General features: G+C 47.0%; 1 protein-coding gene across 12 annotated transcripts in view; it reads left to right on the top strand.

Annotated features, from left to right (window-relative positions):
- CEP68 (centrosomal protein 68) overlaps positions 1 to 15,622 on the top strand; it is a 28,344-nt gene extending 12,722 nt beyond the window's left edge. For 4 of the 12 annotated variants that reach the window (XM_043543956.1, XM_037896043.2, XM_037896047.2 and 1 more), the window contains 5 exons: positions 1,119 to 2,645; positions 4,931 to 5,053; positions 7,426 to 7,522; positions 9,640 to 9,809; positions 15,171 to 15,622. In XM_043543956.1, coding sequence (XP_043399891.1) covers positions 1,119 to 2,645; positions 4,931 to 5,053; positions 7,426 to 7,522; positions 9,640 to 9,809; positions 15,171 to 15,221 — 1,968 coding nt within the window. In that variant the 3' untranslated portion in view covers positions 15,222 to 15,622. Of the gene's footprint in view, positions 1 to 710; positions 833 to 1,118; positions 2,646 to 4,930; positions 5,054 to 7,425; positions 7,523 to 9,639; positions 9,810 to 15,170 lie in introns of those variants that run through there. The other 8 variants (XM_043543954.1, XM_037896048.2, XM_043543952.1 and 5 more) reach the window with 5 other exon arrangements.
- The last annotated feature ends 234 nt before the right edge of the window (positions 15,623 to 15,856 follow it).

Below are 15,856 nucleotides of genomic sequence, written 5' to 3'. Positions count from 1 at the left end.
CCTCCCTCTATGCTCTCCACCCAGCACCTCCTCCAGCTGGGCTTCATCATCAGTTAGGCCTGGCCCAGCCTCCAGGTGCAACCCTGTGTACTAGTTGCTTTCTGTTTCCAGTTAACTCCTTTGTCAACTGTGTGGGGCACATACTCTATCAGGAGCAGATGCAGCCTAGTGTGCTGCACATTGGGAGCACATCAGACTAGTGCTTGGTGGTCTGCGTTGGCTTCCAATAAGCTTCTGGGTGGAATTCAAAGTGTTGGTTTTAACCTGTGAAAGCCACAAACAGTGTGAGACCTGGTTACCTGCGAGATTATCTCTCTCTGCGACACACTGCCGCTGTTCAGATCGGCAGAGATGCTTGAGCTCCCTCAGTAGAAATGAGAGGGAACAGCTGGTGGTGCTTTCTGAGGGGTCTTCAGTTGTGGACTCCTTTTGTCCATGAAAACCCAGACTTGTTAACCTTGTGGGCATGCTGCAAAGCCCATCCTTTCTCCTGCTTGTTAAAGCGGGTGAGGATTGCCTACGCTTCTGTGCGGGCCTTTGTTTTTGTTGTGATGGTTAGTTTATGGGATAGAGGCTCAGATCACTGGATTGGTGTGTGTTGTATTTAAACACTCTGAATAAATAAGTAAATAAATAAATGTAGCGTGATGACACTTCACATCCCTTTTCCCCACAACACATGCTTTATCATGAATGATGTCTCGTGCTGACAGATGTGTCATACAGCCTCCAAGTACCTGGTTTGCCTCACTGCAAATATGGCGACAGTACCAGCCCATTTCAGAGCTGGTGTAAATGGGTACAACTGCCCTGAAGGCAATGGAGTTGACATGTGAGTGCTTGCTTACACCAGGCCTGGATTAGGCTCTGAATCTCCATATTCCTGCCCTGCTGACAACACAATAGGGCTTTTATCTGCACTTCTGCTACTTGTATTGTTCAAAGAATTCCCTTTGAGTTAGAAATTTGTTTTCTCATTTCTGTTTGCTGGAGTTCTCCCCATTGGTGAAACGCATTTATAACCTAGTCAAAGCCGTACGCGAAGTACAGGCCTTTAATGTGTGAACTATCATTGCTTCATTCTATATGTTTTTCCCCCCTCCCTCCAATGTTTCAAGCAGATGAAAATGGTGGAATGTCTGGGCTGCAAGGAGCACCTTCCGAATGCTCCTGAGCATCAGCCAACACTTCAGAGCTCAGCAATGGACGCCAAAGTTTACCTCTCCAGTTCTGAGCCCCTTCCTGCCATAAATGCTGACCATGGGAGCCAGGCCTCACTTTCCCTTTCTTCAGCCACTTTGAAGTCTTTGCCTAACAGAACACTCCCCAGTTTTGAGACAGCAATCCCAACGTTTTCCAGATCGAGCCTTTCCACTCCACCTTCAGAAGACGACGACTTTGAACAGCAGGAGATAAGGTCAAGAAGCTTACCAGCTCGAAGGGTTTTTCCTTCATCTGAAGTCTTCCCCTCTCGGTATCTGCACAGTGGCTCTACTCCAGTAGAAGATCCCATGCTCAGCACACGCAGGCGGTTAAATCCTCTCTTTGATGACTGCGTAGCCGTGGAACAGGAAAAAAAGAGGTCGTCCTTTCAGGCTGATTACTGGGCATGTGCAATACCTGATTCTTTACCCCCGTCTCCGGACCGGCAGTCTCCACACTGGAACCCTAATAAAGAGTATGAGGACTTGCTTGATTACACTTACCCCTTGAAGCCAAAATACAAGCTTGCAAAGAACCCCAAGTCTGTGATGCCTGATCCCTTCTTCCATGACTCTGGTATAGATCTTGACAGCTTTTCCGTTTCACCTGAGAGCACTTTGAAGTGTATCAGTGCACCCGGTCAAAATCAACATGCTTCAGGGAGCAACGTAAGCCAGAGTAAGGAGTGTGGGATCTCAGCAGAGAGATTTTCAACTCCCTTGTCTAAGAAGCCAGGGTATTTAGGAGCAGTTCCTTACTATGGACCTTCACCTGTCACAAAAGTGTCCTTTGCAGAATGTGTTGGTACTGCCACCAAAGCAGATCCCGTTAGAGGGTTTGCAAACGGTTTGCTTACTTCCAAGTGTGCTGGACTAAGTCCATGTAATCCGACTCACATAGATGGGAGAGGCTGGGGTAACAGAGGAGATGAAGACTTTTCAAAGTGTCAGGTAAAGGAAAAGGGTGCCAGTCATTTTGTATCCACTACACAAATACTGCCACTGAAAAAAGCATGGGAGAATGATGAAGAATTTCTTTCCCTGCCTCCCAGAATCAAGGAGTTAGAAGGTTTGGCTCAATATTTGTCTGATCTTTCGCTGACTAAAGGGAGACCGGGGCATGACCAGGTGCAACAAGACCTTCCATGCTACAGTGGCAGCAGAGGGCAGCTTTCCTCTGACTCTGTTGAAGATCAAGGCAGCATAAAGAGCAAATATGGAATTCAGGGCAGTGAGGATTGTGTTCTGTGTCACGCATGCAACCCTCAAAAGCCCTCTATAAAAACCATTTACCAGGACCACAGGGAATCTGTAAGAAGATTGGGAATGCCCTCCATCAGGGACATGCTAGATGGGAGATACCTGTGTGCACTGGAGGGTGAAGGGCAGCATCTAACAAAAGGGAAGGACCAACAGAAGGAGTCACTTGCACAATGTATTAAGGTGGGTTGAAACCAGAATTAATGGAAGCTGTCTGTGTATTTTTGTCTTCCTCCCAGTTCCTTTTGCATGACGTTTAAATTTCCTGCAGCTGCTACTAATTTATACATTAGGTCTCACTGGAGCAGACTGGTTCTGATGGCGGGAGGGCGCCTTTGCCAGCTTGGGGTTCCAGAACGCTACACAACTCTTTGCTGCCTGTGGATAAAGTGCAGATCCCAGCAGGCAACAGGAGCTTTTTCCTGCAGCTTCGTGAGGCGCTGTGGTTTCGTATCTGCTGAGTTTCACATTGAAATTTCAGGTTCGAACACACTGAAAAGCTCAGAAGCTGTGTCTGCGCTGGACTTTCGCCGACAACCTTTCCCACTAGTGCGGCTCCACCAATAAGAGCTCTGGTGTAGCCAAGGCACTGGCATTATTAACAGCATTTTTCCTTGGCTTTCTCTGAGCAGGGTTAGATGATATTGATGGTGAAAACACTGGTGATTCTGGTGACTTGTCTACACAAGCACTCTTGCCTTTGCTGCCATTGACGTGAAGCTGCCCTGGTGGCAAATCTTTGGGGAAACGGTCTAGGGTAGACACAGCAAGAGTGACACTGTGAAATTGTCGGCTTTTCTGCCCCAAACTACAGCATGGCTTGAAGCTCAACCCCAGCTTGCTGGAAAGTTTGTGAGCCTATCCGTGAGTTGGCTCCTGTTTAAGTGCATATTGAAACCAGGTAGATTTTTTGTCAGGAAAGTTTATTAAGTCTCTTTTTCTTAATATGCTGTAAATCAGAATTTTCAGTGTAACTCCTAGGACTGATCAAAATTTTTATCCAGCTTTGAAATTTGGTGGTGGGAAGGGGAAAGGAAAAACATTTTTAGTGATTTCTCCCCCCCCTCCACACACACACTTTTTTGACTCGCTGTTGAGCTGGTTGCATTTTTCTGCATTTTGATGACATTTCAAAAAGGGGGGGCAGGGGTTGATTTTCCTCCTGCTGGACTTTTGCTCCCTTTATTTTCAGCTGGGTCTAGACCTTCCTAAGTAGTGGCTTTGTCCCCAGTATCACACTGCGTTTATTTGGTCATATGGTTGTCAGTATTCTGAATAAGCGACCATGCTGCTAATTGCTAATGCCAGTTACAGAGACAGATACGGAGGGATTGCTGTACTTAGGCACAGGACTAACTCACTACAGTATGTGAGATCAGAATTAGGTCCACCAATCCCAGCCTTAGCATTTCGAACAAGCAGTTTCATCTCTGTGTTTGTTTGGTTGTACTTTGCACCACATAAGTTCTTATTAGGCCTGTTGTAAACTTGCAAGTTGTAACTGTATAACCGTTTCAGGCAGGGGAGTGGGGTTTTTTTGTTTGTTTTTTTTTAATTGACATAGTTATATCAGTGCAAGCCATAGCGTGGATGCAGATATTGGTAGAAAGGTGCCTTTTACCAGGATAGCTTATTCCCCTTCCTGTACAAGGCTAGCTATAGCAGTATAAAGCACCTTTATACCAATATAACTGCATCCTTTTGGTAGGGAGGAGGAGTTGGTTGTGCTTTAACATTACTCGTATGGTTAAAGTGCTATAATTTTCTAGTGTAGACAAGGGTTAGGTGAATTAGGGCCTGATTCTTATCTTCAAGGCAGCGGAGGGTGCTTAGCTCGTACAGAGGGTCCTCAGCACCCTGCAGAAATACACCCTGCCTCCCCCCACACACACACTTAATTTAAAAATAGACCTTTAAGAAGATTCATGGCAAAAACATTCAGTAACTCTGGTGCTCTACAAAGTGGGGCCCCGCTCCTGCAGAGAGAGACGAGCGAGCAAACCCTCATGCCTGTGCAGAACTCCGTTGACTAAAAGGCCTTTCGTAGCAGCCATTTGAAAGTCAAGTCAATAACGCTAGTGACTGGTTAGCCATGTTGAATACGTTTTGGGGTATGCTGGTAATTTTTCATCTGTCTCTGCCTTCCCTCCTCATCTGTGCCCTAAAATGGCTTGCAAGAGCATAGGATGTAACTCGCAATATTAATTTTGTTCAGTGTGCTTTTAGACATTAATTTTCGTTTCAAGAGTATTAAACCCAAATAAATGAATAGCTTTCTTGGGTTTTTTGTGGGGCGGAGGGGAGAGAAGAGAAGGAAGAAGTCAGCACTCAAACAAGGACCTTCAAGAGCAGTGATTCTAAGCCAGCATGGAATAAACATTCTATGAAGCATCCTTTGGCCACGTATTAATGTTATTATTATGGAAAAAGAGAGAAGTAATGCCTTTTATTGTGATTCATCTAAGTAGATATTTTGCTGTCAGCTAGAAGAGCTAATTCATTGGCTGTATAAAGTAGCAGACGTTACAGACAACTGGATTCCACCCGAACCAGATGTTGAAAGTGTGAAGACTTCCCTACATCGTTACCTGGTAATTATATTTTCTCCCCATGTATTTTAGTAGGAAATATTGCATAAAACTCTTCTTTTTTTTCTTCTAAATACTTCAGGGTTGTGATTTTTTTTTTCTCTTCAAAAAGACTCCGTGTTGGCCTTGGGTCAGTTATTGGATGTTAGTCTGGGAGACCTATGTTCAATTTTTGCTCTGTCAGACTTCCTAGGTGACCTTGGGAAAGTCACTCAGCCTTTTTGTACCTCAGTTCCTCATCTCTCAGATAAGGATAATACCACTACCCTACCTCACAGGGCTGTTCTGAAGATAAATATATTAAAGATTATGAGGTGCTCAGGTACAAAGTAATGGAGGCCATGTAAGTACCTAAGATAGATGGCTGCTCCTATTGATTTCAGTGGGAGAAGAGTTAGGCCAGTGCTGGGAGCCTTTTTGAAAATCCCACTCAGCATATTTCGGTAGAGTGTGCTTTGAAACAAGGGTGGGGGGTTATCTTGGTCAGCGTGAGAGCGTCACGTAGCTCTAACGCTTTATATTTAGACTTTCTCTATGTGACTGGGGGAAGGAACCTTATCTTCCATTGTTGTATTTTATTAACATCCTCTGTTACTTCTCCTTGTTACGTTCTTTGGTTACCTGCTGTATCTTACTGAACAAAGGGGTGGGCCCTGGCCATTTGGGGACGGTATCTGCACTACCATTCTGTTCTCCTTCCAGAGATGTGCTGTACTCAGAGCCCTAGAATATCCACCCCGGGCGTGGGGCCAGCCCCACAGCTCACCTAGAGTCCGTTTGAGGGTGTTAAGTGGTGCATAGGCCATTTTACTCGTTCCAAATAAGCCAACTGTTAGATTAGACTCGCCACTAGCGTGCTCCCCCATGGCTGGGTGTGGCATCTCAGGCTCTTCTTCTTTAGCGCCTCCTGATGACAGCTGAGCCCCTCCAGCCATGCGGTGCTCTGCCTCTCCTCAGGACATGCCCCTCCAGCCAGGTCACGTTTAGTTCCCTCCCCACCCCTTAAACAAATAAACTAAACTCAAATAAACATAACTCTCCGTATTCCGCTGCAGGCTCTTCACCCTTTCTGGGCTCTGCAGGGCTGTCGCCCTCCTAACATGCAGAGTGATGCCTCCCAGGGCTTTCTCCCGGTTGGCCCAGTTCCACACTCAGTAGTCGTCCTCCCCCTTGTGTCAGGGTGTGTCCACACCACCCATCCCTGTGGTTGGTCAGGGAACCAGGCTCCTCTGGGTTCCACTGCTGCCTCAGGCTGCTCACTGCCTTCCTGGATTTCTGCCTCCCTTGGCCTTCCCACAGCCCCGCCCAGGGCTTGTTGTACCTCTGCTTCGCAAGGCTTTCCCTCCACTCTCCAGCAACCAGAGAGGGACTGCAGCATTCTCTCCCTGCAGCCGCCTTCTCAGCAGGGGCTTCCTCCCTTTGTGCTCCCTGCTCAGCTCCTCCCCCAGCTGGGCTTCATCTTCCACTTGGCCTGGCCCACTAAATGCTCTCTGTCTCCAGGTGTCTCTTTCCCTACCTGTGTGGGGCACAGGTGTTCGAGGTATTCTACAAGTTAGAAGTTAGTATAACTTTTCTGTGTGTCTTTTTAGGGCAGTGAGCACATGCTACACACAATATTCCACTTGTGTTGGCATGTGATGAGAAATCAGAGTGGTAGAATGAATGGACCGTTACTAGTTGTAATCCTTTTTAGTTACCTTTGGAGGGACTTGTTCATTTTCTCCTCCCCAGGGGAGGTGCCCAGGACTCTGGGAGGCCATGTGCTCCCAGGTTTAGCGCATAGCTCTCAGGGTGGTGGCAGAACTCGAGTCTAGTTCTGCTCTGCCAAGGAGTCGCTGCGTGGCCTTGGGGCACATCACCTGAGCTCCGTCTGTTCTTCCCTCTGTAAAATGGGGAGGATAATATTACCCATTTGCCTCCCAAGGGTGACTGTGAAGATTACAGCGTGGCCTAAAGTGCTTGGAACCCTATCGCTCAGCAAGAGTGATGCGCAGGGCTCATCTATAAGGCTGCATGTACACTGTAATGGAAATTGTGTGAGTAGATTTCCTGGGATGAGTAGGTCCAAGTCAGAGCCTTCTGTCTTAGGCTTCTCTATCTGATCCAGAGTCAAACCACAGGATCCAAGCACCCCCAAAAACTAAGGGAAAATTCATATCCAGGGGACACCTTTGGGCCCATCTCTACCCAAAACATCAAGCACATCACACCTCCAAAATGGCTGCTTCCCATAGGCCAGGAGATCAGGAATGTTGAGGTCCTTTCAATGATAGGTCTTCCTCCAGGCAGCATGATGCAAGCAGCTAGTGGTACATTTCTGTCCTGGTATACGGGCCGCAAAACGCTTGTAAAAACAAAACTTGTTATCTTCGCAGCAATTCAAGAAAGATGTAGCTGATCACCAGACGCTGACAGAGAGTGTGTTACAAAGGGGTGAAACCCTCCTGAAATGTATGGCGTCAAATTCACCGGGTAAGGGGACTTTCTTTTGGACGGGATGTGGAGGGTGTCTCTTTGCGTGTGACAACAAAACCTGCAAGAGGTCAACATCCAGCTGCAGCCAGACTCTGAGATTCATGTCCTGAGCTATGCTTTGTGTGGGGGAGAGATTCAGCAACCATGTCAAAATTAGTGGGAGCTTTAAAGAGAAGTGGCTGATAATAACTTGAAACTGGGCTGTTTATCAGTGAGCTCTAGGAGGAGGGTAATGAGAGTTTTTTACTTATAGTCTGGGGACTAAAGTCTACCCTTGAAGATGCAGGTCTAAGGTGAAGGTGAGAGTCCTGGTGAAAACCGTGGCAAGTCAATTCAAGAGCTGCATTTGGCCCCTCAACTGCAGTTCAGACTCCAATTCGTGGAAGACTAGTCTAGTTATTTGTCTCCATTTAAGCCATCACTCACAGGCTAGTTTAGCGCTTACAGTTTTTTAAACTAGTGTCATAACTTCCCCATGCCACCTCTACTCCACCTCAAATAAGAAGGCATTTGTCAAAGATACTTCTTGGAAATTTAACGGGAGAGCCACGTATTTATGCTTCTTTCCTGTACCTCTGTATAGTTGTCTCTCGAACACGCTACTTGCCAACTTCATCTCCAGCCATCACTCAGCTGGAGATGTTATGGTCGTGAAGTTTGCTGGTAACAGACAGTAGCAGATCTTGATTTCTTCTGTAATAAGGTCACAGGGTTGGTGCTCTCTTTTCCCTTCTCTAGACTGCTTCTGCGCCTTCCTTTCCTCTAATAGCATTGGCAGGTAGTGCAGCCGAGCTGCTCCAGGCATGGAGCGCTCTTTGCCCTTTCCCTAATGCATGGCAGCAGCAGTAGGAGACGTCATCGTTTTGGTTCTGCCACCGTTTCCATTTCAATGCTTCGGTTTTTGTATTAAGGGTTTGAGAACCCTGATGTGGTAAACTCCCTGTAGATTGGGGTGTAAATCTTGTGCTGGGAAGGGACCATTTAACACAAGCAGGAGGAGACAGAGATAGCTCAGTGGTTTGAGCTTTGGCCTGCTAAACCCAGGGTTGTGAGTTCAATCCTTGAGGGGGCCACTTAGGGATATGGGGCAAAAATTGGGGATTGGTCCTGCTTTGAGCCAGGGGGTTGGACTAGATGACCTCCTGAGGTCCCTTCCAACCCTGATAGTCTATGATTCTATGAGATGGCTTTAAGCTTCCATTGCACCCTTCTGTGCTCAGTAAGGATTTGTTTGAATAGACACCTGTGGGCCACTCCACCAGCTCAGAATAGCTGGAGCGCACCCCTAGGGGCTGCACACGAGGGCAGCCTAGTGCTTGTGGTGGCAAGAGAACACCTCTGTGTCAGGTGGATTTCCCTGGTGGGGAGACACACCTGAGGTCACATTCTTTAAGCTGCTGGAGCTGTCAGGGGCCAGATCAGGACCTTGTTTTTTTGATAGAATGTTGATTAGATATGCAGAGAGAGAGACTAGTTGGTTTTTAAAGTCAGCTTGTGTTGGAGCTATCTTGGCTTCAGACAAAAGCTTGGGAGGGGTGGGGGTGGGGGGCTACTTAGATTACAACCAGTAGTAGCTGCATCATCCGCTTTCCTGTGCAAAGGAAGTCAGGGTCTGTAAACCTTCAGGAGCTTTGATTTGGGATTCTATTTTCTATTGATTTGTTTTTGTAAAACTTTGCACTTCTAAAACCTTAATTTAATGTTTGGGGAGTGAATTGAGTAGAGAGCTAACAGCTGTGCCCACAGACATGTGTGTGAATAGAGCTTTGAAAAATCCTCCACTGCCTGGGGGAATGAAATCTAGCTGGAACTTTGTTCAAAGAGATTTAAGTTTTCAAAAAGATCTGACTGCATGCACAGTCACTGCATGTGTATCTCAAGACCTGGTCTCAACTTGGGGGTCCCCAAACGTTTTTCTATTATAACATTGCATTGAGGTATTGAAAAGGCGGTGAACCACTGCACTAGAGGCATCATTTCTAGAAGCACATGCCTAGATTTGCGTTACAAATAAATCTGATAAAATGTAGATGGAACACTCCTGTCTGCTTTCTGTGTTGGCTTCACTATGTAGAAGTTCCATGGTAATAAAAATCTCCCTATACTCTTGTTAGTTTTAAAGGACACCCTTGGATTGATTGCAAAACAATCAGAAGAACTTGAAAGCCATGCAGAACGTTTGTATGAATCGGTTTTGGCAGCTACGGATACCATTGGGGGTCACAGCCTGACAAAGGACAGTGACACACAACAAACGGTTGCGCAGGCAAAAGAAGCCAAGTGGGTAAGCAAAGGACTAAAATGTGAATCCCTTCCTGCATTGGTTCTTGTGACATGGTGATACTCAGGATAAACAGTTGAATTAGCCCATTCGGGAAATCAGACTTATCTCTGTGATTAAAGACCACATGTTTTTGGAACTTCCAAAACCTTAGACCCAGCCCCAAAGGGGATTCCGAAGTGCGAAATCACAAAGGGTCCTGCACCCTTTTGCTGAAGGGAGTGTAGTAAATGAGAGGGGAAAGGTGGCAATACTTGCCAATGACATAAGATCAAGATTTAACAAGTAGGTGAGTGGGCAGCAGAATGCTGCAGATGAAGTTCACTGCTGACAAATGAAAGGCGATTCATGCTGGAAGGAGTAATGTCAGCTAAGCTAATGTAACAACTTAGGAAAAAGATCATCTCAATGAAACCTCTGTTCGATGTGTAATGATGGTCAAAACATAAAACAGTGGCAATATGTGTAACATATGGGATAGAAAATATTGTCTTGCCATTCTATACATTATGGGTCCACCCTAAACCAGAATACTGTGTTTCTCAAACAACATACTGGCAGCAGACATAGAAGTAGTTCAGAGGCAAATGACAATATTGATTACAAGCATGGAGAGACTTCTATGCGAGAAGAGATTGTTTTTGTTTAGAGAAGGGACCAGTTAGAGATGTACAAAAATAACGACTGGCTTAGAGAAATAAATCAGACGCTCTTGTGTGCCCTTCCTCATACGACAATTAAATGTTCTCTTGTTCTTAACTTGAAAAGCGACAGGTTTCAAAATGATAAAAACAAATAGCATTCCACATAACCAATCTGTGGAACTCATTGCCACAAGAATATCATAAAGGCCAATGATAGGCTTCAGAAAATCATTAGACATTTGTGTGGGTAAAGCGAACAACCACAGTTACATTAGATCAGATACCCAACGTTTTAAGGCATAATTCAAAAACTAACAGATTGGAGTTAGGAACCTGTGGGCAGGTTGCTCCGTTATTGTCTGCTACAAGGTTTCTTGCACCTTTCTCTGAAGCACCGGACAGTGGTCATTGCCAGAATAGATCGCTGGTCTGAGCAGGAAGGGCAATTCCTATGTTTCTACATGTGGCCTTCATGAGTGGGGGCCACATGGCATCCTCCGGGGGGCTACGTGTGTTTAGTTTTGGGTGGTGAGGGAAAGCAGCTGCTAGGTTCCACGTGCTCCTTCCCAAACCTGCCCAAAAATCTGCTGGGAAAGGCAGCAGAAGTTAATGCTATTCACAAGATCATTAGCTTTCCCTTCCCAGCATGGACACCCCTTGGAGTTTGGGGTGGGAAGGCTCAGGCATGACAGGGGTAGGTGGTGGACGCACAGCCCGTAGAAAGCTGTGTTCCTTGTGGGGAAGGCGCAGTGGGGCCTCTGAGCTTTGTTGTCTTTGAGAATTACCCAACTTCCACAGGCGTAAAGCCTGACTTCACCATGGGTTTTGGTCTGTGCCGAATTACAGAGCAGCTGCTACAGGCCCTCACCAGTAGAGGGGAGAATGTGTTGGATTCTCAAGGGATTTCAAACTACTGTTTCCTATTGGGGTTGCAAAGTAAAGCTTCACCACCAGCAAGCAGCTTATGCTATGAAACATTGAGGTCTTTCGCCGTGGGCAGTATTGCCAAAGGATCAGCACTGGATAATCAAGAAGTATTTTGTTTAGAGGAATTTAGATTCATTCATATATATAATTTTCTCTCTGTAAGACTTGTGCGCTAGCCTTGTTCTGTAGGGCTTGATGTTTAAACAAGGACTACCCGTGACAGTTGCGGGTAGAGCACTTAAATTTAAACTCATGAGACTTTTGCCTCAAAAACATTAAAAACGCATGAGACGACACCTAGGCATTGACCTCGGAGCCTCTGCAAAGGCTTTAGCGTTCAGAAACGCTCTGGAACAGCTAGAGAACATGGTATCTTCTTCCAGTCATCTCCCTGGTAGTTATGAAATTCTTTGCCTCTTCCAAGATAGAGTCCAACAGATCGTTATCTTTATAGAATTAACCCTGTCAAGGGTGCAGGGAAGTTGAGGTCTTAGCAACTTGCGAAAGATGCTGGTCAGTGGCTCCTTGTCCTGGGAAGTATGTTTTTCCTTCTGGAAGATGCATTGGTTTCATGAGTCAGGCAGGATGCGTCAGGTTATAGACGGCTGGCCCGGGACTCAGGAAAGCTTGGTTCCATTCCCAGCTCTGACAACAACTTGCTGTGTGACCTTGGGCAAATCACTGCGCCTTAGTTAGCTCTTTGGAATAAGGACTGGCTCTACTAGGTGTTTGTACATTGTCGAGCGCAACGTGCCCTGATCTTGACTTTTACAAGCTGCACCTCTGGGTTACTGTAATATAGCGTGACAAGAGTGCCCGTGAGCTGCTCAGGGCAGGGGCCTGGGAGCACTCCCACGACCCCAGCCCACACCCCCAGCCCTCTGCCCTTACCCCTAAACCCCCCCACACACACCCAGCCCTCTGCCCTCACCCCTAAACCCCCCTACAACCCCAGCCCTGACTCCGGCACCCCCCACACATACCCAGCCCCCGCCCTGACTCCTGCACCCTCCTCACACACCCTCCAGCCCCCTGCCCTGACTCCTGCACCCCCCACACCCTATGCCCTGACCCTTGCACCCCCCACATCCCCACTCCCACCCTGAGCACCAAACAGGAGCTCCTGCACCCCCCCCCCCCATTCCCACCTGCACCCCTTGCACCAAATGGGAGCTGCCCAGGTAAGTGCTCCACACCCAAACCTCCTGCCCCAACCCTGAGCCCCCTCCCTCATTCTAGCTCCTAGCCAGACCCTGCACCCCAACCCCCAGCCTGCTCCTTCACCCCCAGCCCTGTGCTCAGCACACTCCCACCCTCATCTCAGTGCAGAGAGAGGAAGAGAATGGCTAGAACCGGGGAGAAGGTAGGTACCCACTGTATGGGGGCAGGCCAGGATCCCAGACTGGCAGCAGGCTGAGCGGGGCCGGCAGACGGAACCCCAGATCGACAGCAGGCTGAGCCTCTCAGCCCACTGCCAGTCTGGGGTCCCGGCCGCCAGCCCCGCTCAGCCCACTGACGGTCTGGGGTTCTGGCTGCCGGCCCCTTGCCAGCCGGGGTCCCGGCCGCAGGCCCCGCTCAGCCTGCTGCCGGCCTAGGTGAACGGAACCCCAGGCTGGCAATGGGCTGAGCGGGCCGGCGGCGTAAGATCAGCATTTTAATTTAATTTTAAATGAAGCTTCTTAAACATTTTGAAAACCTTGTTTACATATGACAATAGTTTAGTTATATAATATACAGACTTATAGAGAGAGACCTTCTAAAAAACATTAAAATGTATTATTGGCACGCGAAACCTGAAATTAAAGTGAATAAATGAAGACTCGGCACACCACTTCTGAAAGGTTGCCAACCCCTGGCCTAAGCAATATCAGCTGTCTGGCTACAGGAACTATCTAAAGAACCAAGTTTTCCATGAGCTGGAGAGTTTCCAGAAAGTCAGGGTACATCCCAAAACAGAATCCTGTTATTCACACTGGTGCATACAGCTCTGGCCCTATAGCTGGCTGGGCTGGGCTAGGCTAGGCTTCTGGCATCCACCAGAGCTATCCTTCCAAGCCGCCTTCGCTCAACTCCAGTCTTCTGCTACCTTGCGCACCCAGACAATAGGCTCCTCTCTGCCCAGGTAGGAGGCCTGTTCCATGTGGGAGGCACCAGGGCCCAGGCAGTCCAGATACCTGAGTGGTATTGGAGAGGAGAGAGGGGCAACAGAGTGTCCTTACTTCTCACTTGATTCCCATGTAACCCAACTCTGGTAGCTGATATCAACAATGAGTGTGAGGAGTAACCAGGCCTCCTCCTTCCTCCCCTCCAAACTCCACAGCACAAGGGCCCTGCAGCAGGCTACAGGGATTTCTTTAGGTGGATTAGAACCTCCTCCCGTCCCCCAGCTGTCTCCATCCATCAGAGGCCCACCCTGAGCGATATGGGCCAGGTACCCAAAATGAAATGGCCTTTCTCCCCTGTTGGTGGGGAGGAGGGGGGATTTTTTCCCCCCAATAGAATATATAAAGTAATAGGCAGCAGCATCTCGAATTCCTGAGCAAGGGAGTCAGGGAGTCTTCTTTCAAAAGGCACAGAAATGGGACTGAGAGGAGATGAATGAGTGCTGAGGCTGCCCTTGTTGTTCAAAGTGACACTCAGAACCAATTTGGCTCAAATTATGAGGCTCCTATGGGGGTAGGTTCTTTTTGTGGTGTAGGTGGTACCTGTCTAAAACAATCCCAGCCTCTTCAGTACATCAACATCTCAGCCTTAAACTGTAGAGGATACAGTCAGGCTAGTGCCTTAACCACAAGATGATCCTGAGATTTCTTGTAGGATCTTGGGCAAGTCACACTTGTCCAGTTCCCCATCCATAAAAGAGGGTTCTCGATCTTGCCTATTCTTTGGGGCAGAGACTGTTTCATGCCATGTGTTTGTCCAGTGCCTAGCAGTGGAGCCACAATTTCAGTTGGAACTACGTGGGGGTATGTCTACACTGCACACTAAGCCTGGTCTCCAACTCAGGTTTGAGCCCCAGCCCCCTTCCATCTACACACAAATCAGTCTGACTTGGGTAAGCAAGAACTCTGGAGCCAGGTCCTAGGACCCTACTAAGGGATGGTATATCACGGCCTAAGTCCCACTAAGGTTTGCGTCTAAGCCCTTTCATTTCACAGTGTTTGGCACAGCTCAAGCCGCAGACCTGAGTCAGAAGATTGGTGTGGACAGTATGGATGCGCTAGCACAACTGTAAGATCTGGGTCCAGCAATTGTAAACCCCGGTTTACAATGCAGTGTGGATACTCAAGTACGGGTTTGGGAACCACAAGCCAGGTCCCGGACCTTGGTTTACAATGCATTTTAGACATACCCTTGGTGCTGCTCTGATGCATGTAATACTACTATAGTATTCAGTTGATATCTGAATTTCACATGCATGGCTCTGAATCATTTGCCTTCATTGACATGCTTCAAGCTGTTTTCTTTGCAGCACAGTATGGTGACAGTCATGCGAAGAGATGCATTTCTTTAGCTAGTGACAACTCAGCTTTTAATCTCTAAGAGGATACCTAACCTAACCTACTTTTGCTGTTTCTTTTTCAACTTGTTTAGTTGCAAACAGGAACTTGCTTCCTTGAAAGCTGTTAGGGAATAAGAACCACACCTGTGACTTAGCAAGGAACAAGCGATAAAAGTATAATATTTTACTTTTCAAAGATATACCCAGAGATTATTAAGCAATGCAAACATGGCTTTTCTTTACCTAGACTGCAGCCAGCTCGTGGTAACTAGCTCTCTCTTTATATTTCAGGTCATACCTCTAGCAGAGATGGAATTTGTCAGCCGATCTTTGGAGGCATGAAGAGTGAGATGCAGCAAGACACTCTAAGCAATAACATTTTCAACTTTTATAGAAATGTCAAAGTGAAATTGATCACGAAGTACAGTGCTACTTGGCAATGCTGGGATGCTTTTCATCAGTTTGTGAAGTAAGAGCTGGTGGTTACGGGGTTGTTTTTTATTTAAACTAGTCCTGCAGTTTAAGTTGTTGTTGTAGCAGATACACAGGTGCTCTTCAAGCAAGCGCTCACTGAAATTGTCATTAGCATTTCCCTTTAGAAGTTGCTTGTTCCATTTAACAGTGTGTAATTGTCAGGAACTACCACCTTTTAAAACGAGCGAGTCAGCTAAACACAGTACCCACAGTGTTTGTGCTGTATCGCCGATACACAACTTCGTTTCAAGTAAAGCTGTGTGGTTTTATTTTATTGTTGCATTTATTTTTTACTTTTACTCTAAAATTTGGCACTGGGATTTACTGATAGGAGGACCCTCTTCCGCTTCTCAGGATCATACTAAAACACTCTAGTTCCTATTTCTCTTATCAACCACTGAAGCAGATTATGTGCATGTTCACAAGTAGTTTGTCTGATGCGAAAAGGTTGAAAGCCCTTAGCTAAATGACAGTTAAATATGCCAAAAGCTTTGAGTAGTTCT

Source organism: Chelonia mydas, chromosome 3, assembly GCF_015237465.2.
Source record: "Chelonia mydas isolate rCheMyd1 chromosome 3, rCheMyd1.pri.v2, whole genome shotgun sequence".
Taxonomy (NCBI): Eukaryota; Metazoa; Chordata; order Testudines; family Cheloniidae; genus Chelonia; species Chelonia mydas.
Note: the sequence above shows the minus strand (reverse complement) of the source record. Positions and strands in the feature narration are given on the sequence as shown.